The 19,674-nt window shown below is 36.2% G+C and overlaps 1 protein-coding gene across 9 annotated transcripts in view; it reads left to right on the top strand.

Moving 5' to 3' along the window:
* The window catches only part of map4k3b (mitogen-activated protein kinase kinase kinase kinase 3b), a 119,709-nt gene that overhangs the window by 63,920 nt on the left and 36,115 nt on the right, over positions 1 to 19,674 (top strand). For 4 of the 9 annotated variants that reach the window (XM_042333777.1, XM_007894389.2, XM_007894390.2 and 1 more), the window contains exons 13-17: positions 2,660 to 2,734; positions 7,667 to 7,745; positions 10,526 to 10,584; positions 11,271 to 11,333; positions 15,366 to 15,424. In XM_042333777.1, coding sequence (XP_042189711.1) covers positions 2,660 to 2,734; positions 7,667 to 7,745; positions 10,526 to 10,584; positions 11,271 to 11,333; positions 15,366 to 15,424 — 335 coding nt within the window. The remainder of the gene's footprint in view (positions 1 to 2,659; positions 2,735 to 7,666; positions 7,746 to 10,525; positions 10,585 to 11,270; positions 11,334 to 15,365; positions 15,425 to 19,674) is intronic. The other 5 variants (XM_042333779.1, XM_042333781.1, XM_042333780.1 and 2 more) reach the window with 3 other exon arrangements.

Here is a 19,674-nt window from a genome sequence, read left to right on the forward strand (position 1 = left end):
CCGACCTTATACATTTTTCAGAAATATTTTTAAACTCGGGTTTATTAGATGAGGTTGATTTGTCAAATAATCTTTTGGATAGTGTAGGATATGTTGGCTAAATGGATCAATAGTTAGCTGATCTCTACAGACAGTTGCAAATGTGCAGCCTTCTGTTGACCCTTAGCAAAAGTGATTGAGACCAGAAAAATAGCTAGTATTCATGATATAAATTGCTCTGGTGCTTGAGCAGACATTAATAAGTATTCCATTATTTACAAAATAGACATGTTCATTTTCATGAGAATGTTGTCTACATTCAAAGGATTAGAAAATTTATGGTCGTAGTTTATCTAATTTTGTAACTGTAATAATCCTCTGAGATCCAAGACCTGCTGAAAATATTTTCCATTCATATTCCTGTGCTTAAGTTGAAATGCTGACACCAGAGGGTGACCACATTATAATGAGTGTTTTTGGTCCATAAAATTAGATCCCTCCTTATCATGAGTCAACAAAAACAAAATAGCAACTAAAATATAATAAAAAGGTTGCCCTGTTTTTACGTTGCTCATTGGAAATTTGTAGTAGTAGCAACGGCTCAGTATAGCAACATGATTGCAATGGCCAGAAATTGACTGAATGACAGAACTGCTATCATTTCTGTGAATATGCCCACAATTTCCCCCCGCCCCCAACAATAAATGAAACACTTATGTATACATTATTCAGCAAGAATGACAGATGCTGAACGTACCAAGCTTTAATATTGTTGAATTTAGAAGTCTTAAAAGCTGATTTTGTTTTCCTTCCAAAAATATTTTATGTATCCAGACATAACTAGATTTATGTGAGTAACATAGCCATGCTGTTTGAATTTGTTTAGGTCTTTTTGATGCTACTCTTGTTAACAAGGGTCAATTATAAATGTTCTGGAATCCTAAAATAACCTGTGCAAAACATGCTTTGTCTAATATGCACACCTAAGAACATGTAAGCACTTTTTCTAATGAAGTTCTTTTGCTCCCTATATGTTTTAAAAATCTGAGCTCCATGAGTGTATGTTAACTTTCTGTAATTCTCCACAGAAATTCAGCGTCACTCAACCAGTGAAATGTTGTATTTGTATTGGACGTTTATGATTATTAATTACTATCAACATTTTAATTGGTCTAGTACTGACATGAAGGTAGTTGATGATGGAAAGGAAGAAGGAAAGGGGATTGCAGAGAGCAGCATTAAAGTAATAGTCATGTGTGCCCAAAAGGATTTTTATACACCTGTAATTTGACTGACCATCTACCAGTCTAGTTTTATTTTGTTTGTTTTATCAAAATATTTTTTTCTTAACTACAGTATTCAGTTTAACAGAGATGGTGGCTTAATGTTTATCTCCCTGCAATAAAGTCTTAGTTAGATTAGTCCCACTGGACCAGCGGAATTGCATCTAGGCGAGGGAGCTGAGGCACCTGAACCCAACAGAGCTTTGTTTATTTCTTGTCTCATTGCCCTGTAGTGGTCCTAATTCAGAGTTAAGCTAAGTACATCAATTCTTGATGTACAGAGCTCTTTCTCTAATTTGAAGGAGCAAACCCTTAAGTGCTAAAACTGTTTGGGATTTTTGAAGCTATTTAAATTAGATCTCGAAAATAGAAACGCACGGAGCGCCATTGAAGTCCTCTATCTTTACATTTGTTTGAAGATGATGTGACTCACCCGTTATATCTGCTTGAAGACTCAAGTCTATAGGTGGACACCCTGTCACCTAATTTTTTTCTTCCTCGATTTCTATACAAGTCATTTTCGCCTAAGAGATTTTCCACAAATTATTTAATGCACTCTACAATGTCTTTGTAAATCAAAATGCTCATGTTTAGATGTACATGTTTATATAAGTTGGAGGAGGCAGTAGGATTTCACTTACAGACTTACCCTATTTTTTAAAATGAGTCTGATCATTTACAAGACTCTTTTGTGTATAAGTATTTCGTTTTCCCAGAAAAGTTAATTGTGAGTTGTATGGAGCTTTCATTAAGGCTACATTGTGGGGAAAAAATTAATTGAAAATGTAGCATATAATCTGAAATACATATAACTAAACTATTTGCACCAATTACAAAATAGTTGAAACTGTTTGTGAGCATTTTTTTAACATTAAGAGCTGGTTATATTTGGCATGTGCATATATCATGTGGAAAGCACCTGACTTTTTGTACCTTATTCTAAATAGTCTATGTGGTGTAAATTTTACATCAGAAGTCATTATTTGTTTATAAATCTTTGAAAACCTTTTTCATAAAATAGCCTGAAACACATTGAAGATTTTAACCTTTGTTGAAAGGAAATGTGTTACGCAATTGTTTTAATAAAAAAAATAAGCTATTTGAAAAACGATTCCATCACCTTGGGATGTCTTCCTGACGTGAAAAGCAATATATAAATGCAATTTGTTGTTGTATTCAATGACAATGGCCTGATCAGGCTAATCATTTAAATACTTTATAAATGATTGTATATACTTAACATTTTATACTTCAGTAATTTGAAACTTTTTTTTATTGTAAATGATTTTAAGTACAACAGCATCTTTCATTTTTTTTGTCATTTATTTTACCGTATGTGAATTCACATCCTCTTTTTATTGTGGTTTTCCTATTTTTCCCCGATTCCTCCAACTCAGCTTAAATTTCTGGGGATCTTTTCTCCTGCTTCTCCTCTTGCACGTCGAGCCCTACGTTTTGCTGCTCATCCTAAGGTACTTTGTTGTTATCCAGCAAAGCATCCCATTAACCATAGCTGTATGTCTGCTTTTTGAATAATGTTGCAGCTGCCTTTGTCTGCCGATATACAGCTAATAGAAATTCATCCTTCTAATCAATTCATGTAATAGTTTATCTAGACAATACAGTTATGTTGTACAATATAACCATGCTTTAATGACTCAGTTGCACTAAATGTCTCTTCATATTATCCGCAAAAGCTTGGTATTGATGATACTAATGCAAGTTTAATGCTTCATTTAAAAAAAACTGTTGAAATCGTAAGAAATACTCATTCAGTCAAACCTTATTACAAACATGGAGACCAAATGGAGACAAACATAACAGTTCCTGATCAGGAGTTTGTTTGAACTTTCACTGCTTTGTTTGTTCACAATGACCGATTCATAATAAAGTTTGTAACAATGGTGTCCTGCTGCATATAATTAATTTGTGATAAAGGTGCAACTGTTTTTGCAAGAATCGTGCTTGGATTAGGAATTGTGTTATGAGATTAGAACTTGTGTATCTGGGTTAGAATTGTTCAGATCTGGGTACAGCTTGTTCTGACCTCAGTAATATTTAATTGTGTGTAAAACCTGTCCATACTAATCAAACAAATTAGATGAAAAGTCAGCCTTTAGCAAGATCGCTGTTAAGATGTGATGCATTCAGGGTAAATATGTTGGTGATATTGTAATTTCCATTTACACATAAATATGTTTACATGCAGTGTGCCATGCGGCAAATTGTCAGGAACGGAACCAGGTTAAATTATACTGATTCCCATTGCATTCATTATATTTGGAAAGAGAAGGGAATTTGGTTACAAAATAATTACTATTTCACTTCATTTTTCCAAGTGCTCAAAGGCTGAAGTTCTATCATTTACAATAAAATTCCAGACACCTATCCGACATTCCATTCATTTTATACTGCATTAAAACTGAGATTTTTGTACTGTATTGAAAAAACTACAGATGGTTTGTTGGCAGAATCTGCTTTATGCACGTGATGTTGCTTGTGCAGAACAAATTGGCATATGTCTGCAGTCTTTGTTTAAATCAACCATACTTGTATGAAATCAGTGAAATGACTGTGTTGATGTCGAAATATTAAGTCATTCTTGTTTAGAAGAACACTTCAGACTGAATCACATATTTTAAAAGCACTTTGTTAATATGTATTTATTGCATTTACAGAGGAGCTAATCCGGAAATGTGGAGGGTATTATTCTTAGGTATATATTATGCAATATGAGGTAATGTTAGATGAAAACTGGCAATCATTTTCTTGCCCATCCTTATTTTGTCTAATAGACCATAGCAATACAATTAGCAATAAAATTGTTCACATTTTATTCAATTTGGCATGTACAATATGACTGCTCTTGGTATCTAGTACAATCAACAAAATTAATTTCAGTGCCCTGGTCTCTTGAGTCAGAAGTATGCAAGTTCAAGCTCCACATGGGGATTTTGAGCTCATCGTCTTGACTTATAGTTCAATTCAATGTTGGGTGAGTGCTTGTTGAAGATGCTATCTTCAGATGAGATGTTAAATCAATATCCCATCTGCTTGTTCAGATGGACATTGAAGATCACACCGCTCTCTTTGACTAGAGAAGAGAGTTTCTCCTAGTGTATTGGGCAATGATCCACCAAATTGAAAAAAAAATGTTCTCACTTAATAGATGTTTGTGGGATTTTGGCTGCCAAATTTGCCTGCAAATACACAGTCACTGCACTTTACAGAAAAACTTTATAAAGCATTTTGAGATGTTTGGATCCGATAAGGGTGCTAGATCAAATGCAAGAATTATTTTAATAACGTCTAATTGCCTAATACTTTTGATTGAAAAATATAACATTTGTATGGGATTTAAATTACTCCATAAGCATGGTTTAATTTACATGGATTAACATAGATTTATATAGACTGTACAGCATGGAAACATACCATACAGCCTATCCTGTCCTTGTCTGTGTTTATACCCCACATGAGTCATTTCACCCCACATTCACCCATTTCTTACTCCCGCCATACCCTTCTATTCCCCGCCCCCTCAAGTGAAGGTCTTAGATGTAATTTTTGCCACACTAATTTTGTGTTTCTAGGTTTACATTCACCTCCCCGTTAAGTATTGTATATATCCTAAGATCCTCTTTGAGAGTTTTTTTAAATAGTAGTTTTCGAAGCTTATCCCTCTCATCCTGGGATAGGTCAGTCTCATTTCTGTCTTCACTACCTCTCGAGCCTGGGTGCCATCCTTATCTTGAAGCAACCAGAACAGCTGTCTATCCCTTATATAATCAGCCCACAGAAACTCAACATATTTCTGAGATGTACAAAGCACCAAATTTGCACATTTGTAAGCCTACACAATACAGTTTTGGTCAAAACTACTTCATCACCATCAGTGTACCTAACACCTGCTTATATTGCCAGATAAGCTTCTGCAAACTAAACTAGGTCAAATTATAGTTGGTTTCTACTTCCAGCTCTCGCTTTGACAGTAAAGAAAGGCTTCTCGAGTTCTGTATTTATTTATGAGCCTATATCATCCTTCACTAAACTAATTTAAGAAGGCTTCTAAAATGTAGTTAAAGGATATTTAATCCAGTTTCATGCATAATACTTCAGTACTAACCTCTGTGGTATGAGGGGATTATTAAACTATTACCGTCTCTATATTTCCTATTGATGTTTCACTCACTCAGGGGCACTTCTGATAGTTCATGAGGAAGTGGTGATTATGTCATTTAAATTAAAAATAGACGTGATTCCGATCTGAGACGAGAAAGCATTGTCACTGTTTAAATGACTAAGTAAATTGTTACAAACTGTAAACAGGACATCACAGGGGCATTTCTGGAGTAGGTGGTGTCAACTGAGGAATGATGCAGTGAGCTAGGAATGAAATAAATGTATGCTCAACTTAATGGAATTGAATAAAATTGCACAAGCACAGAATTACATGTATTAACATGCAATGGGTGGATGTCAACTGGAACAAGTTCAAGCTTTTAAATTAAATATATTCTTATTCTGTGTATTTGGTAGATCTTTCTACATAAGAGAGCGTTGGTGTTTATTGAAGTGTGCAGTGAAACTCAATAACTTATTAAAACTATAAGACCACTTTAAGCACCTGTACTTCAGTGTACAGTAGATGAATTTCTCATGCTTTAACATTCATTTTCATGACTGAATGAACTATTCCTCTTTGTATAAAAGTATCAGGATATTTACTTTTCCCTCCTCAGATAAATGGTTCTGGGATTATAAGTGTTATGCATAAATTATTTCCATCATAGAATTATGTGGAATAATACTGCATGCAAACATGTCATTTGGCGACCTGTGTTGGTGTTTATACTCCAATGCAATCCTAATCCCTTCTCTATTCCCTTCTCCCCCATTTAATCATCAAGTTTCTTAAACATGTTGATATTTTTTGTTTTAACCACACCTTCCAGAGTGAGTTCCAAATTCTCATCACTTTTGTGAAATGAAATTCCTCCTAGATTTCCTTTCAGATCTGCTACTGGCTGTCTTACATTTATGCACCTTGGCACGTCCTACTGACGTGAAAGCCACAATATAAATACAAGTTGTTGTTGATGTATTCCCCCGTTATTTTGGAAAAGTCTGGTAACATTCCCCTAACCAAATCCTTTCATAATCTTAATCATCAGATCTCCTCCCAATTATCTCATCCCCAGAAGGAAAAAGCTCCAACCTGCCCAATCATTATAATAACCTTATACATCTTCACTGTATTCTCTCCAATTCTACAATAACCTTCCTGTCAGGTTGACGAGCAGTTCTCCAAATATGGTCTAAGCATGGTTTAATATAAATTTAAAATTACTCCTCTTCATTATTTACCACACATCCCCATTTTGGTGGCTACTGCAAATTTCAACACCATACCTCCTATATCTGAGCACAAATCATTTACAATCATTTATTTATCAAGACTCTTGTATTAACGTATGGTCTTAAATGTGCATAACCATAAATAAATAGTAAATTGGTGTGTTATACACTGAAAAATCCTCTTTGAACTATGTTATTCAGTGAAATAACAATTTGACATGGCATTTATTCAATGTTGCTTGTATTCGACAATATGCTAATAGTTTGCTACTTGCAGTGTGGTTCCCATTTTGAGAGCTGTTCAAAGCTTCAGTACAGTCTGAATAGCTTCTCGCACTTGACATGTTGTTGATTTCTGAGTTGCAGCCTATTTCTGACAATGGCTTTGAAGTAGATCATTTCTACTCAGATTACCACAATATATACTTGGTCCTATAATTTGAATTTATAAATGTATGCATACAATCCAATATTGTTTAACTGCTATACATTTGAATCATTAGCAAGTTGTTTTGGTGGTAATGGGTATTGTTTTCTGACTCAATTTGACCCATTAAAATCCTGTTCTACAGATTTATGACGATGAATACTGAAAGTAATTTTTAGTCATATTGTGTGTTCCCTGGCTTTGCAACAAACTGAATTACTCTTTTATTAAAGCATTCATTAAATGGAGAGCTATTTTCCTTGGATAATGATGAAAAAAACTGAAATGCAATAGAAAAGCAAGCTCCTGAATGAAATTATGTAAAATTTGGGCTAAGTGCTGAGAGAAACATCTTTGGAAACCATGTGACCCAGAATTAGTTGACTACATTCCCTGCATGCCTAACTTTGTGTTCTGCAATAACTAACTGCATGTTTTTATTAGGAAAACTTGCTTTGATCGAAAATTGGTGTGATAACTAGGCATAATCATTCTGTTTAGTGTACATTGTACCAGCATTCAAAAAAGTTTTCATTGCAAAAAATTGTAAAGCAGTATTGTGATCCAAATGACTCCTGCAAAGCTGCAAATTCAACCTTTTTTTCTTTTCTCTCTTCAGCCTCCAATATCTGTTCCTCAACGAATTCAATCTACCAGCAGGAATGTCAGGGAAGAAAGGACAAGGTCAGAGATTAATTGTGAGTTTGAATTTTTTGATTGACTATTAAACTTAACGATGTTTAAAGATCGTCCCCGATGCCGACCCCCAGCTCGGGTCCAAAACACGGATCATCCAGGGCCTTGGTTCGTCCTCCTGACGTGAAAGCTGCTTTACAAGTGTAATTTTGCTGTTGTTGTTAACACATTGACTACATTTATCTGTATTTGTGGTGTGTGCATTTTCATCTATGGTTTTTGTTTTATGCAATAACTAACAAATAAAACAGATAAATTGTTTTATTAATTTGTGACATGCTTTTCATACTGAAGCTGTCAAAATTGACCTTCAAAAGACCAGCTCTTCTACCACCAGCTCTTGCTTTCAATGGAGAACTTGTGCAATTGGATCTATCAACCAGAACAATATAGTTAATAGCTGATACAATTTGTAACTTTATTTGCTTCTTAAATTATCACATTGTGTTCTATCTATTAAACAGCTGATTGAAACCATTGTTCTGTAGTTAACTAAATATTGTAAAAGAGAAACAATAGTTTGGGACCCATCTGAGCCCACATCAAAGGTTTAACAATAGTGTCAACTCTGAAAATTGCACAAGAATATAAATACAGAAAATCAGCCATAATATGACAATGTCTTTACCACTGCAACATGCTATTAAATTTTATTAATAGCATAGTTATATAGCGTACAGGCATAATATGTTGGAACTTCCAAACTAGAGAAATGAGTGCTGGATGTTTCCAAATGACCAATGCCTTTCGATCACAATGCTTTTCGATCATTGTGTCATGGACAGTGTTCCATCATTTCCAGAATTGTGTTGCCTACTCCAAGATAAGAAGCAGGGCCTATTGTTTGTATTTGACTGACTTTAAAGAAATCACACAGACAAAAATATCTTGCCTTATTTGTCCATGAAAGCAAATGTCAAGTTCCAGCTCTGAAAGAAAATTGAGTACAAGTCTGCTCTCAGGATCACACCAGAAATTTCCATAGACTTGACTGACTGGGTCTACTAGCGGTGCTAAAGAAGTAGATGGAACTCAAAGAGGACAAGTCATGATGGTCTGATAATAATAATCTTTGCATTTGATATAGCGCTTTTCACGTCGGGAGGACATCCCAAAGCGCTTCACAGAACACACTGTAAAGTGAATTGACTGTATATTTGTGGGCAAACGCGGCAGCCAATTGCGCACAGCAATGTCCCACAAACAGTCGTAGATTGAAAATGACCAATTTATTATTGTTTTGGGTTTTTGGAGGGATTATTATTAGGCTCTGTGTGGAGTAAGGAAACTTGCCCAAGGTTTCGCCCTCTGCCTGGAATTGAACTCAGGTCTCTCGCTTGCAAAGCGAGTGCTCTAACCACTGAGCTACAGGACTCCACATCTGAGAATGTTGAGGGAATTTGTGGAGGGAGTGATAGATGCTCTGACTACAGTTTTTCAAACATCCTTGGATTCAAATGTTGTGCCAGGAGACTGGAGGGTAACTAACAAACACCAATGGAAATGGAATCAGCCGAGTAATTATAGACCGTTAGTCTAACATCTGTAGTGGGCAAACTTTTAGAGGCTATAATACAAGATAATATTAATAAGCACTTGGAAAGACATGGGTTGATTAAGATGGTCAGCATAGATTAGTTACAGGCAAGTCTTGCCTCACAACTATATTTTGGGTGGTACAATACTAAAAGGAGTGAAAGAACAAAGGTACTTGGTAAATATACATAAATCCTTAAAAGGTGGGAAGGCAGGTGGTCAAAGCTGACAAATCTAATGAAATCTTAAGTTTTATAAATGGGGGTATAGAATATAAAAGCAAAAAGGAAATGCTAAACTGATATAAATCATCAGTGAGACCGAAGTTAGAATACTGTATCCAGTATTGGTCACTGCACTTTAAGAAGGACATCAAGGCGATTGAAGTGGTGGAGAGGAGATTTATTACCATGATACTGGGGGTGCATGGTTTGGCCTATGGCCAGAGACTGGAGGAAACTGGGACTTTTTCCACTTGGAGCAGTGGTTGAGACAGAATCTATGTGAGCCTTCAAGAGAGAACTGGACAAATACTTTAAAAAGTGTTGGCTATAGGTATGTGGGGAAAGGATGTTGAATGAGACTGAAAGGATTGCTCATTAGGGAGCCGGCATAGACAAGATGGGCCGAATGGCCTTCTGTGCTGTTAATTTATATGGATCTGATATGACTTAACCCTTACACATGTAAATTACTGGGTGAATCAAGTGGGCTCAATAGCCTTTTCTGTTATCTGCATCTTTAAGGGCTTCATTGTGACCTAAATCAATTTGACTGATTTTTATGGTCACTGTTTTAATTTACATTACATTTAAGATTTAAACATAGTCTTTCAGTTACTGTACCATTGGCTTATTTTTGTAGTATTATCTTCTCCATGCTGATAATCATTTAGAGTATCAGAATTCTATTAATTAGACGATCTTAAGGTTATTGTGAAATTGTTATGAAGAATGTGCAGATTTGTTGAATGATGCAATAAAGGATTTTCTTTGAAGCTGAGATGCAAAACTATAGGATTATTGAAACTCTAGTGTGTACATATTATTTTGCTTACTGCTGCAAATGCTGAAATTATCTCTTTAATCTCTCTTGAGATTTTGGTGCAGGATTTCAGAGAAAGCATGTGTAACCACAAAGTCCCCTATTTTGCAAAAGTTTCCAACTAAACTCTAATAGTTGGTCCTTTTTGACTTTCATCAGAATGTACTTGTTAAATAATGGTCTTAATGTGCTTTATCTGCAGTTGGGCAAATAAAATTTGATCCACCAATGAGGAAAGAAACTGAGCCACATCATGAACTTGTAAGTGAGATAGTTTTGTTTTGACAGTGTTTAAATCTTATTATACCAACTAAATATCCTGGACAATGGCAAGCTTCCAAGAATTGCAAATAAGCTACGCCTCAAATGGTTGAAATGAAACACATTACAGATCATACTTAACTGATGTAAACAACTCGGAATTCTTTCAAATGTCCTGGGGGAGGTGGGAGGAGGTGGGGGTGTGATTTAGTTACTAGTTTAAGTAGCTTGTAAACAGTCCTTAACTTTCTGTATGCATATGTATCTAGCTGAACAAATTTGCACAAAGTCTGACACTTGTTTTGTACTACAGGTTTACTTTTAAGGTGTTAAAAAATGAAATGGAGGTTACACTGTTCTTTTGATTAAGATTTTCTGATATATTGTTCTAAGTCATAAAGTAATTTCTAGCCTAGAATATTGCAGTTATGCACCAAAATGATCTTGTGTAATATTTGCAAAATTGAAACAAATGTGAGTTTGAGAGCTTTGACTTATTTCCCCAAAATAGAAATGGTAAATTGGTAAAGAGGAAGCCAGTTTTAAACATCAGAGTTGTATGTGTTGGGTAGTTTTGTACAAGACTCCCTAGTATATTTTTTAAAAAATGCTTTCACTCTGTTTGTTTCTTGAGGGATTCTGGGCTTGATCCAAGTAACTTGGGTTTTTTGGTCTTTGCTGAACAGCCCTTCAGTGATGATTTTTTGGACCTTTCAGAAGAGATATACTACACAGCAAGATCTAATCTGGTATTTTTCACGTTTCTGGGTTTCTTTATCTGTCATTTCCAGGTGTTTCTATTTCCTGTTTATCATTGCCTCATAAATTTTGACGCTGTCTTTTATATTTCTTGCACAGATTATGCAAAGCAAAAAAAATCTGTTTAATTCCCATCATGTGTAGTGTGAGATTTGATTGTGAAACTGCTGGTATAGTGAAGTCTGGAACTTTAGAATTTGCATTTTGGGGCCTTGACTGTTCACTACCATGCCTATTTGTGGTTCAATTTCAATGACGCCATTGTTTTAAATTACTATATACAGGCAAAACACTTTACAATGTTGGCATCGTACAGAAAACTCTTAGTTCTAGCAATGGCCATGTCTAGCTTCAGTTTGATTGATTTCGCCATTTAAAAAAAAATGGTCAACAGGAAATTCATGCTCTTTTTGTTATTGTTGGTTGACAAATTTTTCAAAAAACAATGATCAAATAGCAAATGCATAAACCTTATTCTTGCTGTGCTTTGCCTTCTCCTCGTTAGAATTTCTTTACATCTTTTTGGCATCAAATCAATCTGCAGTCTGTCCTGTCTAACATCTTATGAAATTTTTGTACTGGCCAGAAATGTCCAATCCAATAATGTTTGTCGCAAGTTTTGTGAACTGGCTTCCCCTGATGTTCTCATAGGCAAATACCAGGTTATGTGCAGTACTGAGACACTGAGAAAGTTGCAGATTTATGTATCACTCTGTACTGAGTTATAGTTGATCTCATTTGGAGCAGAAATGTGAGAAAAAATTGTTTCCACTTCCCCTAAATTGCAGAGAAGATGAAAGGTTTCCATACTTGATACCTGTCCAATGCCCTTATCAGAAAATTTGCCCCTGGGTGTTGGGTTAGGGAAGGATTAACTGTGTTGGAACCAAGGTCATCAATAATTGCTGCTTTCCCAATAGTTATTAACTGATCTCTCACTGGAAGAATGGGGTTAAAGTACTGGAGATTAATTGTGAGTCAATGTCATCTTTGACTGGCTTGTAGCTTGCATAACTTGTATAAAAATCTGTGAAAATGGTTTTGGATATACCAAGCAGAAAACATGAAGCTGTCATTTTGGATGAGAGAATATATTAACTTTGACAAAGTGTGCTTCAAAGAAATAATTGTGGATAGAGTTTTAAAATCTAGTTTCAAACGTTGGACATGATTGGCAGGAGGGATTTATTTGTCCACCAGAGATCAGTAGAAATCTGGTACAGCGGATATGTGAGGAAGAATTATATCTAGCAAGGTGACTTCTAATAATTACTCCGTGACTATTTTTGCTTATGCGTAGAACAGGGCAGCCATATATGTGAGAATTCAGATGAGGATGCTGTGAAGCAGCTTATTGTCTTATAATTAATATTAACTCATAATATCTAACGTATTACACATAAGTAAATTGGCAACTGGGAAACCTTGTCAAATGTATACAGTTTTGTAGTAGTAGGTTTCCATCTAATTGAGGCATGATTTGAACGAATGAGGTTTAGCAGATACCAAGGTATAGCAGACTGTTCCTAAAATTGTCAGATTACGATTCACCCAGCCATGCGAATAGTTCACTCAAGGATGCGAAAGGTCACCTTTTTTTTAATATCTTGTACCTGTTAGTGAATGGGAATACAATGGATGCCGGTTAAGCCGGACAATTTGTTTGACTTAAGAGGTGCCCGAGGTTTTCCGAAATACGATTCCTGCCCAGCAGAGAAGCTGCGGCGGCTCGGTATACACTCTTTAAAGCACCATGGGCCCTTTAATACCCTTAATATTTACTTAGAAAGACAGATAGGACCTCGGATTAAAGTCTCTCCCAAAGAACAGGGAGAAACCCCTCTTCTCCCCCCCCCCCACCCCGCCCCAGAACTGTATTGAATAGTCAGTCTAGACTGTGGAAGTTCAAGTTCCGACACGGGGCTCAAACCCACAATCTTATAACTTGGAAGCAAAACGCTTCCAACTGAGCCAACATAACCTATGTTATGGCTAAAGGACATTGGGATTAAAAGATCTGTCAGGTCTGATAAACTAATGCCAAGATCTAACAAACAGGCTTAGTGTGTTGAATGGCCGCCTACTGTTACTTTTTTGTCCTATATTTCTATGAGCTAGATAAGAAATTACATTGTAGTCTCTTAAGTATATCATAATTTACTATTTAACAATTAGTCTCTATGTTACATTCTGACTGTTTCTCAGCTATAATAATGTGCTTTCAGTTCCTGGCTTCATATTGTGCCTTTAGAATTTCAGCAAATTCACTGAATGGCTAAGTGATTACCTTGTTTTTCAGGTTTGACAGTGTTTCCTTATAGGGCTAACATTCTTAAGCAAGTATAGATAGCTTCATCAATTGCTGTATAGAAATGTTTTGAGAAATGAACTGTATGCTGCAGAAAATACTTCATAATATACATTACTAACATTGTAGAGGACATGTTTCTCTTAAGAGAAGAATCCTTCTGATATGATTGCTTCCATCTAGTTAATATTTTCAAAAAGTAAAATTACCAGAGGAAGTTAACAATAGCCTACTGATGTATGCAGCCCATGCTGTTTTAGCTGGATGAGAAATTCGGATGAAAGCATCACAGATATTCAGTTAGTAGGAGAAAGAAATCAGAGGAAGCCTTCTTCAATATTCAATCCATTTGATCTTTTTAAAGGAAAAGGACCATTTTTAAGTTATCATTCCTCTAAAATACTAACTGTTCTGTTAGTAAATAAGCGTGGTACAAGAAACACAATACTAAAGCAAAGCTTGCAACACTAGAACAGTCTGGAGAGGTTTATTGTCCTAAAAGTTATCAGTAGTGAGTCGCATATGTCCCACAGCTCAATGTGATTTCATGATTTCAGTTTTTATTTAAAGAAGAAGGAAGCATACCATGCTTCTTTTAAAGACAAAATGAACACTAATATACTCCATGGTTTGTTAACCGTTCAGTAAAAGATCACTGAATTGCAGTATAAGCATATTTTTCAATATTTAAATCTTAAAATTATAACTAAGATTTGATAATCACAGAGGAAATAAAATGTTTCTTTATGAGAGTGATTGAATGTTGAATTCTGTACCACAAACTATTGTTGAGGCAGAGGCCATAAATTATTTTACAAAGAAATTAGATGCTTGAAAAAGAAGATTGGAAGAAAGTGCAATTAGATGGTTCATGTGGGTGGGGGAGGGGGCGGGAGTCCAGAATTGATCATCTGAATGTGCTGTTTAAGTCCTGTAATATTCCATGATGCTAAGATGAAGATTCTAAGATGAATTGTTAGTTTATTTTGTAGTATTATATCTATAATCTGCCTAGAGAACACATATTATCCATAAAATCTTGAATTTTGAGCCATTTTAAATCTCAAAAACAATATTAATAATAAAATCTACTCGTGACTATATTTTACAATGCAGATTTTAACATGAAATGAGATTTATTTAGTATCTGGTCACCTTCATATTCCTGTCCCATTTGCAGCATTGGACTTTTAATATGTTTCTGCTTCTTTCTGTCCCCTTAAAATAAGTGCTAATCAAGTGGCAGGCTTGTGTGCTCATTTGTGTCTATTGCATAGGTTAAATATGATCTTGATTAACAGACCTTCATGATGATGTGGAATGTGGTTCATGGCTTAGCCTCTCAGGTGCAGTTGAATGCTGCATCTTGAATCATCACTGGAATATAGTGCTCAATGTTAACCTTTTACAGAAATTTCTGGGAAACAATTTGAAGTATGTTGATGATTGCAGAAAATGTTCTTAGCAGATATTGGAGCTAATGGAATTTTTTTGCATACGTATAATAGCTGCAATGTCTTGGACACGTGAAAAATTTTAGATTCTGTGCTTCAAACAAAACACCTTGTACATCTATCCTTTCTAACACTGAATCATCACTGTTCCATTAATTTCATATCTTTGCTGAAGCACTAATGTGACACTGTTTTGTATTTCAGTTATAAATTGTGAATTATTTTTATGTCACCTGTTTGTTTCTCCTTTTGATCTGCAGGATCTACAGCTAGAATATGGCCATGGACACCAGAGCAGTTATTTATTAGGCGGAAATAAGTAAGCATTTGAGAACTGTGTCTATTTATTTATATTCTATTTATATTATCGAGCATTAATCATGCTTGTCAAAATAGAAATAGATATTGTTTTATAAATTAGTTTACGTGTAGTGAAGAGTAATGATTGTGTAAACTTTTCTTTATTTCGTATTCCAAAGAGTTTATATGTCTGAAATTCAATATTTATATTATAATGAAGATCCAGCAGTAGGAAAATAGAACATAATCACCTGCACTTCAGTGGCATCTGTGGCATAATGAAGTTCTCTCATTCCTGGTACCATTCTTGTAAATCTCCTCTGCACCCTTTCCAATGCCTTAAAATCTTTCCTATAATGTGGTGCCCAGAACTGGGCCCAGTATTCTAACTAAGGTCTTACCAGTGTTTTATATAGGTTAATCATAATCTCCTGACTCTTGTACTCTATGCCCCTATTTATAAAGCCTAGTATCCCATATGCCCTTTTTACAGTTTTTTCTACCTGTGCTGCCACCTTCAAGGATTCACTTGCCTGAACCCCCAGATCTCTCTGTTCTTTCACCCTCTCTTAAGATTGTATTTTGGGCCAGTTTGCTAAAATGAATGAAGGCATTCTATCGTATCTACAGCTATCCTAGCCTATATTGCCTCCCCTCATTCTTTCTACCAAAATGCGATACCTCGCATTTCTCCACATTGAAATTCACCTGCCATGTGTCTGCCTATTTTACCATTCTGTCTATGTCTTCCTGCAGTTGGCTACTATCCTTCTCACTGTTTACCACCCTACCTAACTTTGTGTCGTACGCACACTTGGAAATGGTACTTGCTATACCCAACTCCAGATCATTTATGTATATTAAGAAGAGCAGTGGTCCTAATACCGATCCCTGGGGGACCCCACTGTACACTTCCCTCCAGTCAGAAAAGTAGCCGTTCACCAAAACTCTCTGCTTTCTGTTTCTCAGCCAGTTCTGGATCCATGCTGCCACTGTCCCTTTTATACCATGGGCTTCTATCTTTCTTGCAAGTCTTTCATGTGGCACTTTGTCAAATGCCTTTTGAAAGTCCATATAAACTACATCAACTGCACTACCTTTATCCACCCTCTCCATTACCTCATCGAAAAATTCCATTAGATTTGTTAGACAAGATTTGCCTTTAACAAATTTGTGTTGGCTGTCCCTAATAATATTCTTCTAAATGAAGACTTACTCTGTCCCGGATTATAGTTTCCAGGAGTTTCCCCACTACTGATGTTAGGCTGACTGGCCTGTAGTTCCCAGGTTTGTCCTTCTGTCCTTTTTTGTACAGGGGAGTCACATTAGCCACTCTCCAGTCCTCTGGCACCACCCCTGTGTCCAACGAAGATTGAAAAATTGTAGCCGAAGCCTCCGCTATCTGCACCCTTGCCTCCCATAGTATCCTTGGCTGCATCCCGTCCGGACCGGGCGACTTATCTATCTTCAGCCCAGTCAACCTTTTCAGTACTTCCTCTCTGTTTATACTATCCTCTAACCTCTCTGATACTGCGGCATTTGGTGCATCCACTTCTTTTGTGAAGACAGATGCAAAGTACTCATTCAGTACATCAGCCATGCCCTCTGCCTCCACAATAAGATTTCTGCCTTGATCCTTAATTGGCCCCACCCTACCTTTGACTAACCTTTTTTTCTTGTTATGTTTGTAAAATAAGTAGATACAATTAGTTAATAAAAATATTTTTCTCCTAATTTTTTTAAAAAAGTCCTGTAATTTCTAGTACCAACCAATAACTCCACAAAGAGTCATTCGATTTCAGCTTCAGATTCCAACATGTCAATCCTTAAACTAGCCTTTCGATTCAAGATTGGGGCCCAGTGAAATCTCTGACTACTGTATATCACCTGCTAACATTCTTTGAAATCATTTTTCATTTACTTCAGCGTACCATGTTCATAACTGAGGTTGTACTAACATTCTGGGATGCATGTTCAAATTTTAAAAGTTCACTCTGCCACGTGTGTTCCCTTTCTTGACACTAAAATCTACAAATCAAATTTGATTCCATTTACAAATGATTCATATTAACGTTTTTTTTTACCACTAATGATCACTTGCATGCCTTGTAATGAAGTATAAATGCCTCAAAAACATATAGTTTAAAAGTGACTGTTTTGTTTGTGTTTGAGCTTGGTACAAGTAACACATGTAGCACGGTTGGATAAGCAGAGAAAATGGCAATGGGATTTGTAGATATCTTATACTAGCCAGTGTAGCCCCAAAACAGTGCAGGTCTGAAGTTATTCAGTCACTCTGGCAAGCGATTATATTTATTAAAAAAAAATTGAACTGGAAACTTTTTTAAATAAGGAGTGGCCGTGCCAGGCAGCAATGAGTCTCTGAACAGATCCTCCTCACATTATCTCATTTATCTGTGACATGATTTTGCTCAAAAGAGTTAATATTTTAATTTGATTGAAGTTAAAAAAAATTGAGAAAAATGTGATTTAACTTGTTTAAAATAGCTTTAAATTGTTCTATTAAATTAAAATACTTTAAAAAGCTTACATTTCAGCTTGACTAATTGGAATCATGCCACTGTTGGGATTTTCCTGTGGCTTCATGTTCACAGAGGAAGTTGTATGTTGTGAAACAGTAGTTTGAGGGAACCAACTGCCAAATGTCACTGGTTGCTTAACTTCAAATTAATTACAACTGGCTACAGAACAAATACTGTTGTTTTATTCTCCATAAACTGATGGTTGGTTTTAAGGAGATCATGTTTCTACCTTGTGTTTGAGAAATTTGGTATATCTTAGTTGTGGATTTAGGGAGAGGTCGGAGTAAAATGTGGTGGTATTATGAAATGATCCAATATTCTACAGGTAAATCAACTTAACAAAATAGGGTTTTTATCATAGGGCATTGAGTTTTGTAGACCAGGATAAGCAAGCAAATCAGATAATTCAGCATCATGCAAATTAAAATTGGCTATGTGCTGACTAAACAACTGTCTCATCAGGAGCTATATTATCATTATAGCTCCCCCATTATTCCAGTCCTTCTCTCTTTACTCTCTCTCTCTGAATCTCTCGCTATATTTTTCTGTCTCAAGTCCAATTTTCTGTCAGTTTGTATGACATTTTCTATCTCTGTCTCTCTACATCTCTAAGCGGGGTCTCCTTGGAGCTGAAATGCCTGGCAATAGTATATCGGAATGGAGCCAACCTCTGTGGCAGTCTCGTTATCCCAATTCCTGAGCCAGGCAGGTCTGCAGTATTCCTGATGACAGCATAGCCAGCCTGGCTCAACGGCAGGACCTGGAAGGGCAGACCAGTCACTGGGGGCAGGGAGTCACCCCACTCAGCTCCTGTTAACTCTGCAAACCAGTGCCCGAAGGGATAGGGTAATCCTGGCTGGTCAAGTAGCGGGAAAGCTTGCCAGACAGCACTATCAATGCCAAGCTATGCGGTTTAGCTGGTTAGGCTCCAGCTGTACCTAAAAGTTTGCTCGGGTTCCCAAGCCATGGCTCTTGCCAACCTGCCCCTAATACTTTCCAGAACTAGGTAAGCAGGATGTGTCCCTCCAGGAAGAGAGTGAGCATTCCATTCCAACAATCTATCTGGGATTTCCATGTGTAAGTTTGGATGTTCAGTATAAAATAAACCGTAAGGTTGATCTTATCACAATACTCCAAGAGTTAACATGGACTGTGCCATTTGTTTTCTTTTCATAATTGTAGGGCTTCAATACAGTAAAGTTCATTTGTTCCATTTATATTAAATCTGCGCCATTGCAGGTTTCTTTCTGTCCAGTTGGGAGTTATAAAAACAAGAGTTTAAAATCGAGGTCAGACAGTCTGGCACTATGATATCACAGCTGAAGTCTTCCTCTGTCAAGGGGGGCCCCATTGTATCTGGTATAGACAGGCAATGTTGAAACAATATCCTTGCTTTTCAGATACATCGAACTGCACTACGCAGAATTAGTTGAGATAAAGATGTCAATTTGATGGAATTCTAATAGTAAACCTATACAAAGCAAATAAATCATTTTATTTTGATCTGTCCTTGACTAATTTAGAACTGTCCCCTTTAAAGCTCCAGGTAGTGTTGCTGACATCTAATTTGTGGTCTACATCTCAAGATTCCTAAAGTATCAAATATGAATTACGCAGATGTTCTGGGGAATTCTTCTCTCTTTCCCTTCACCCCCACTCCCCTGGCCCATACACAAACACTAAGGCTGGGAATGGGGGTACATTATTTGTTTTCTACGAATAACCG

Source organism: Callorhinchus milii, unplaced genomic scaffold (genome assembly GCF_018977255.1).
Source record: "Callorhinchus milii isolate IMCB2004 unplaced genomic scaffold, IMCB_Cmil_1.0 Scaffold3, whole genome shotgun sequence".
Lineage (NCBI taxonomy): Eukaryota > Metazoa > Chordata > Chondrichthyes > Chimaeriformes > Callorhinchidae > Callorhinchus > Callorhinchus milii.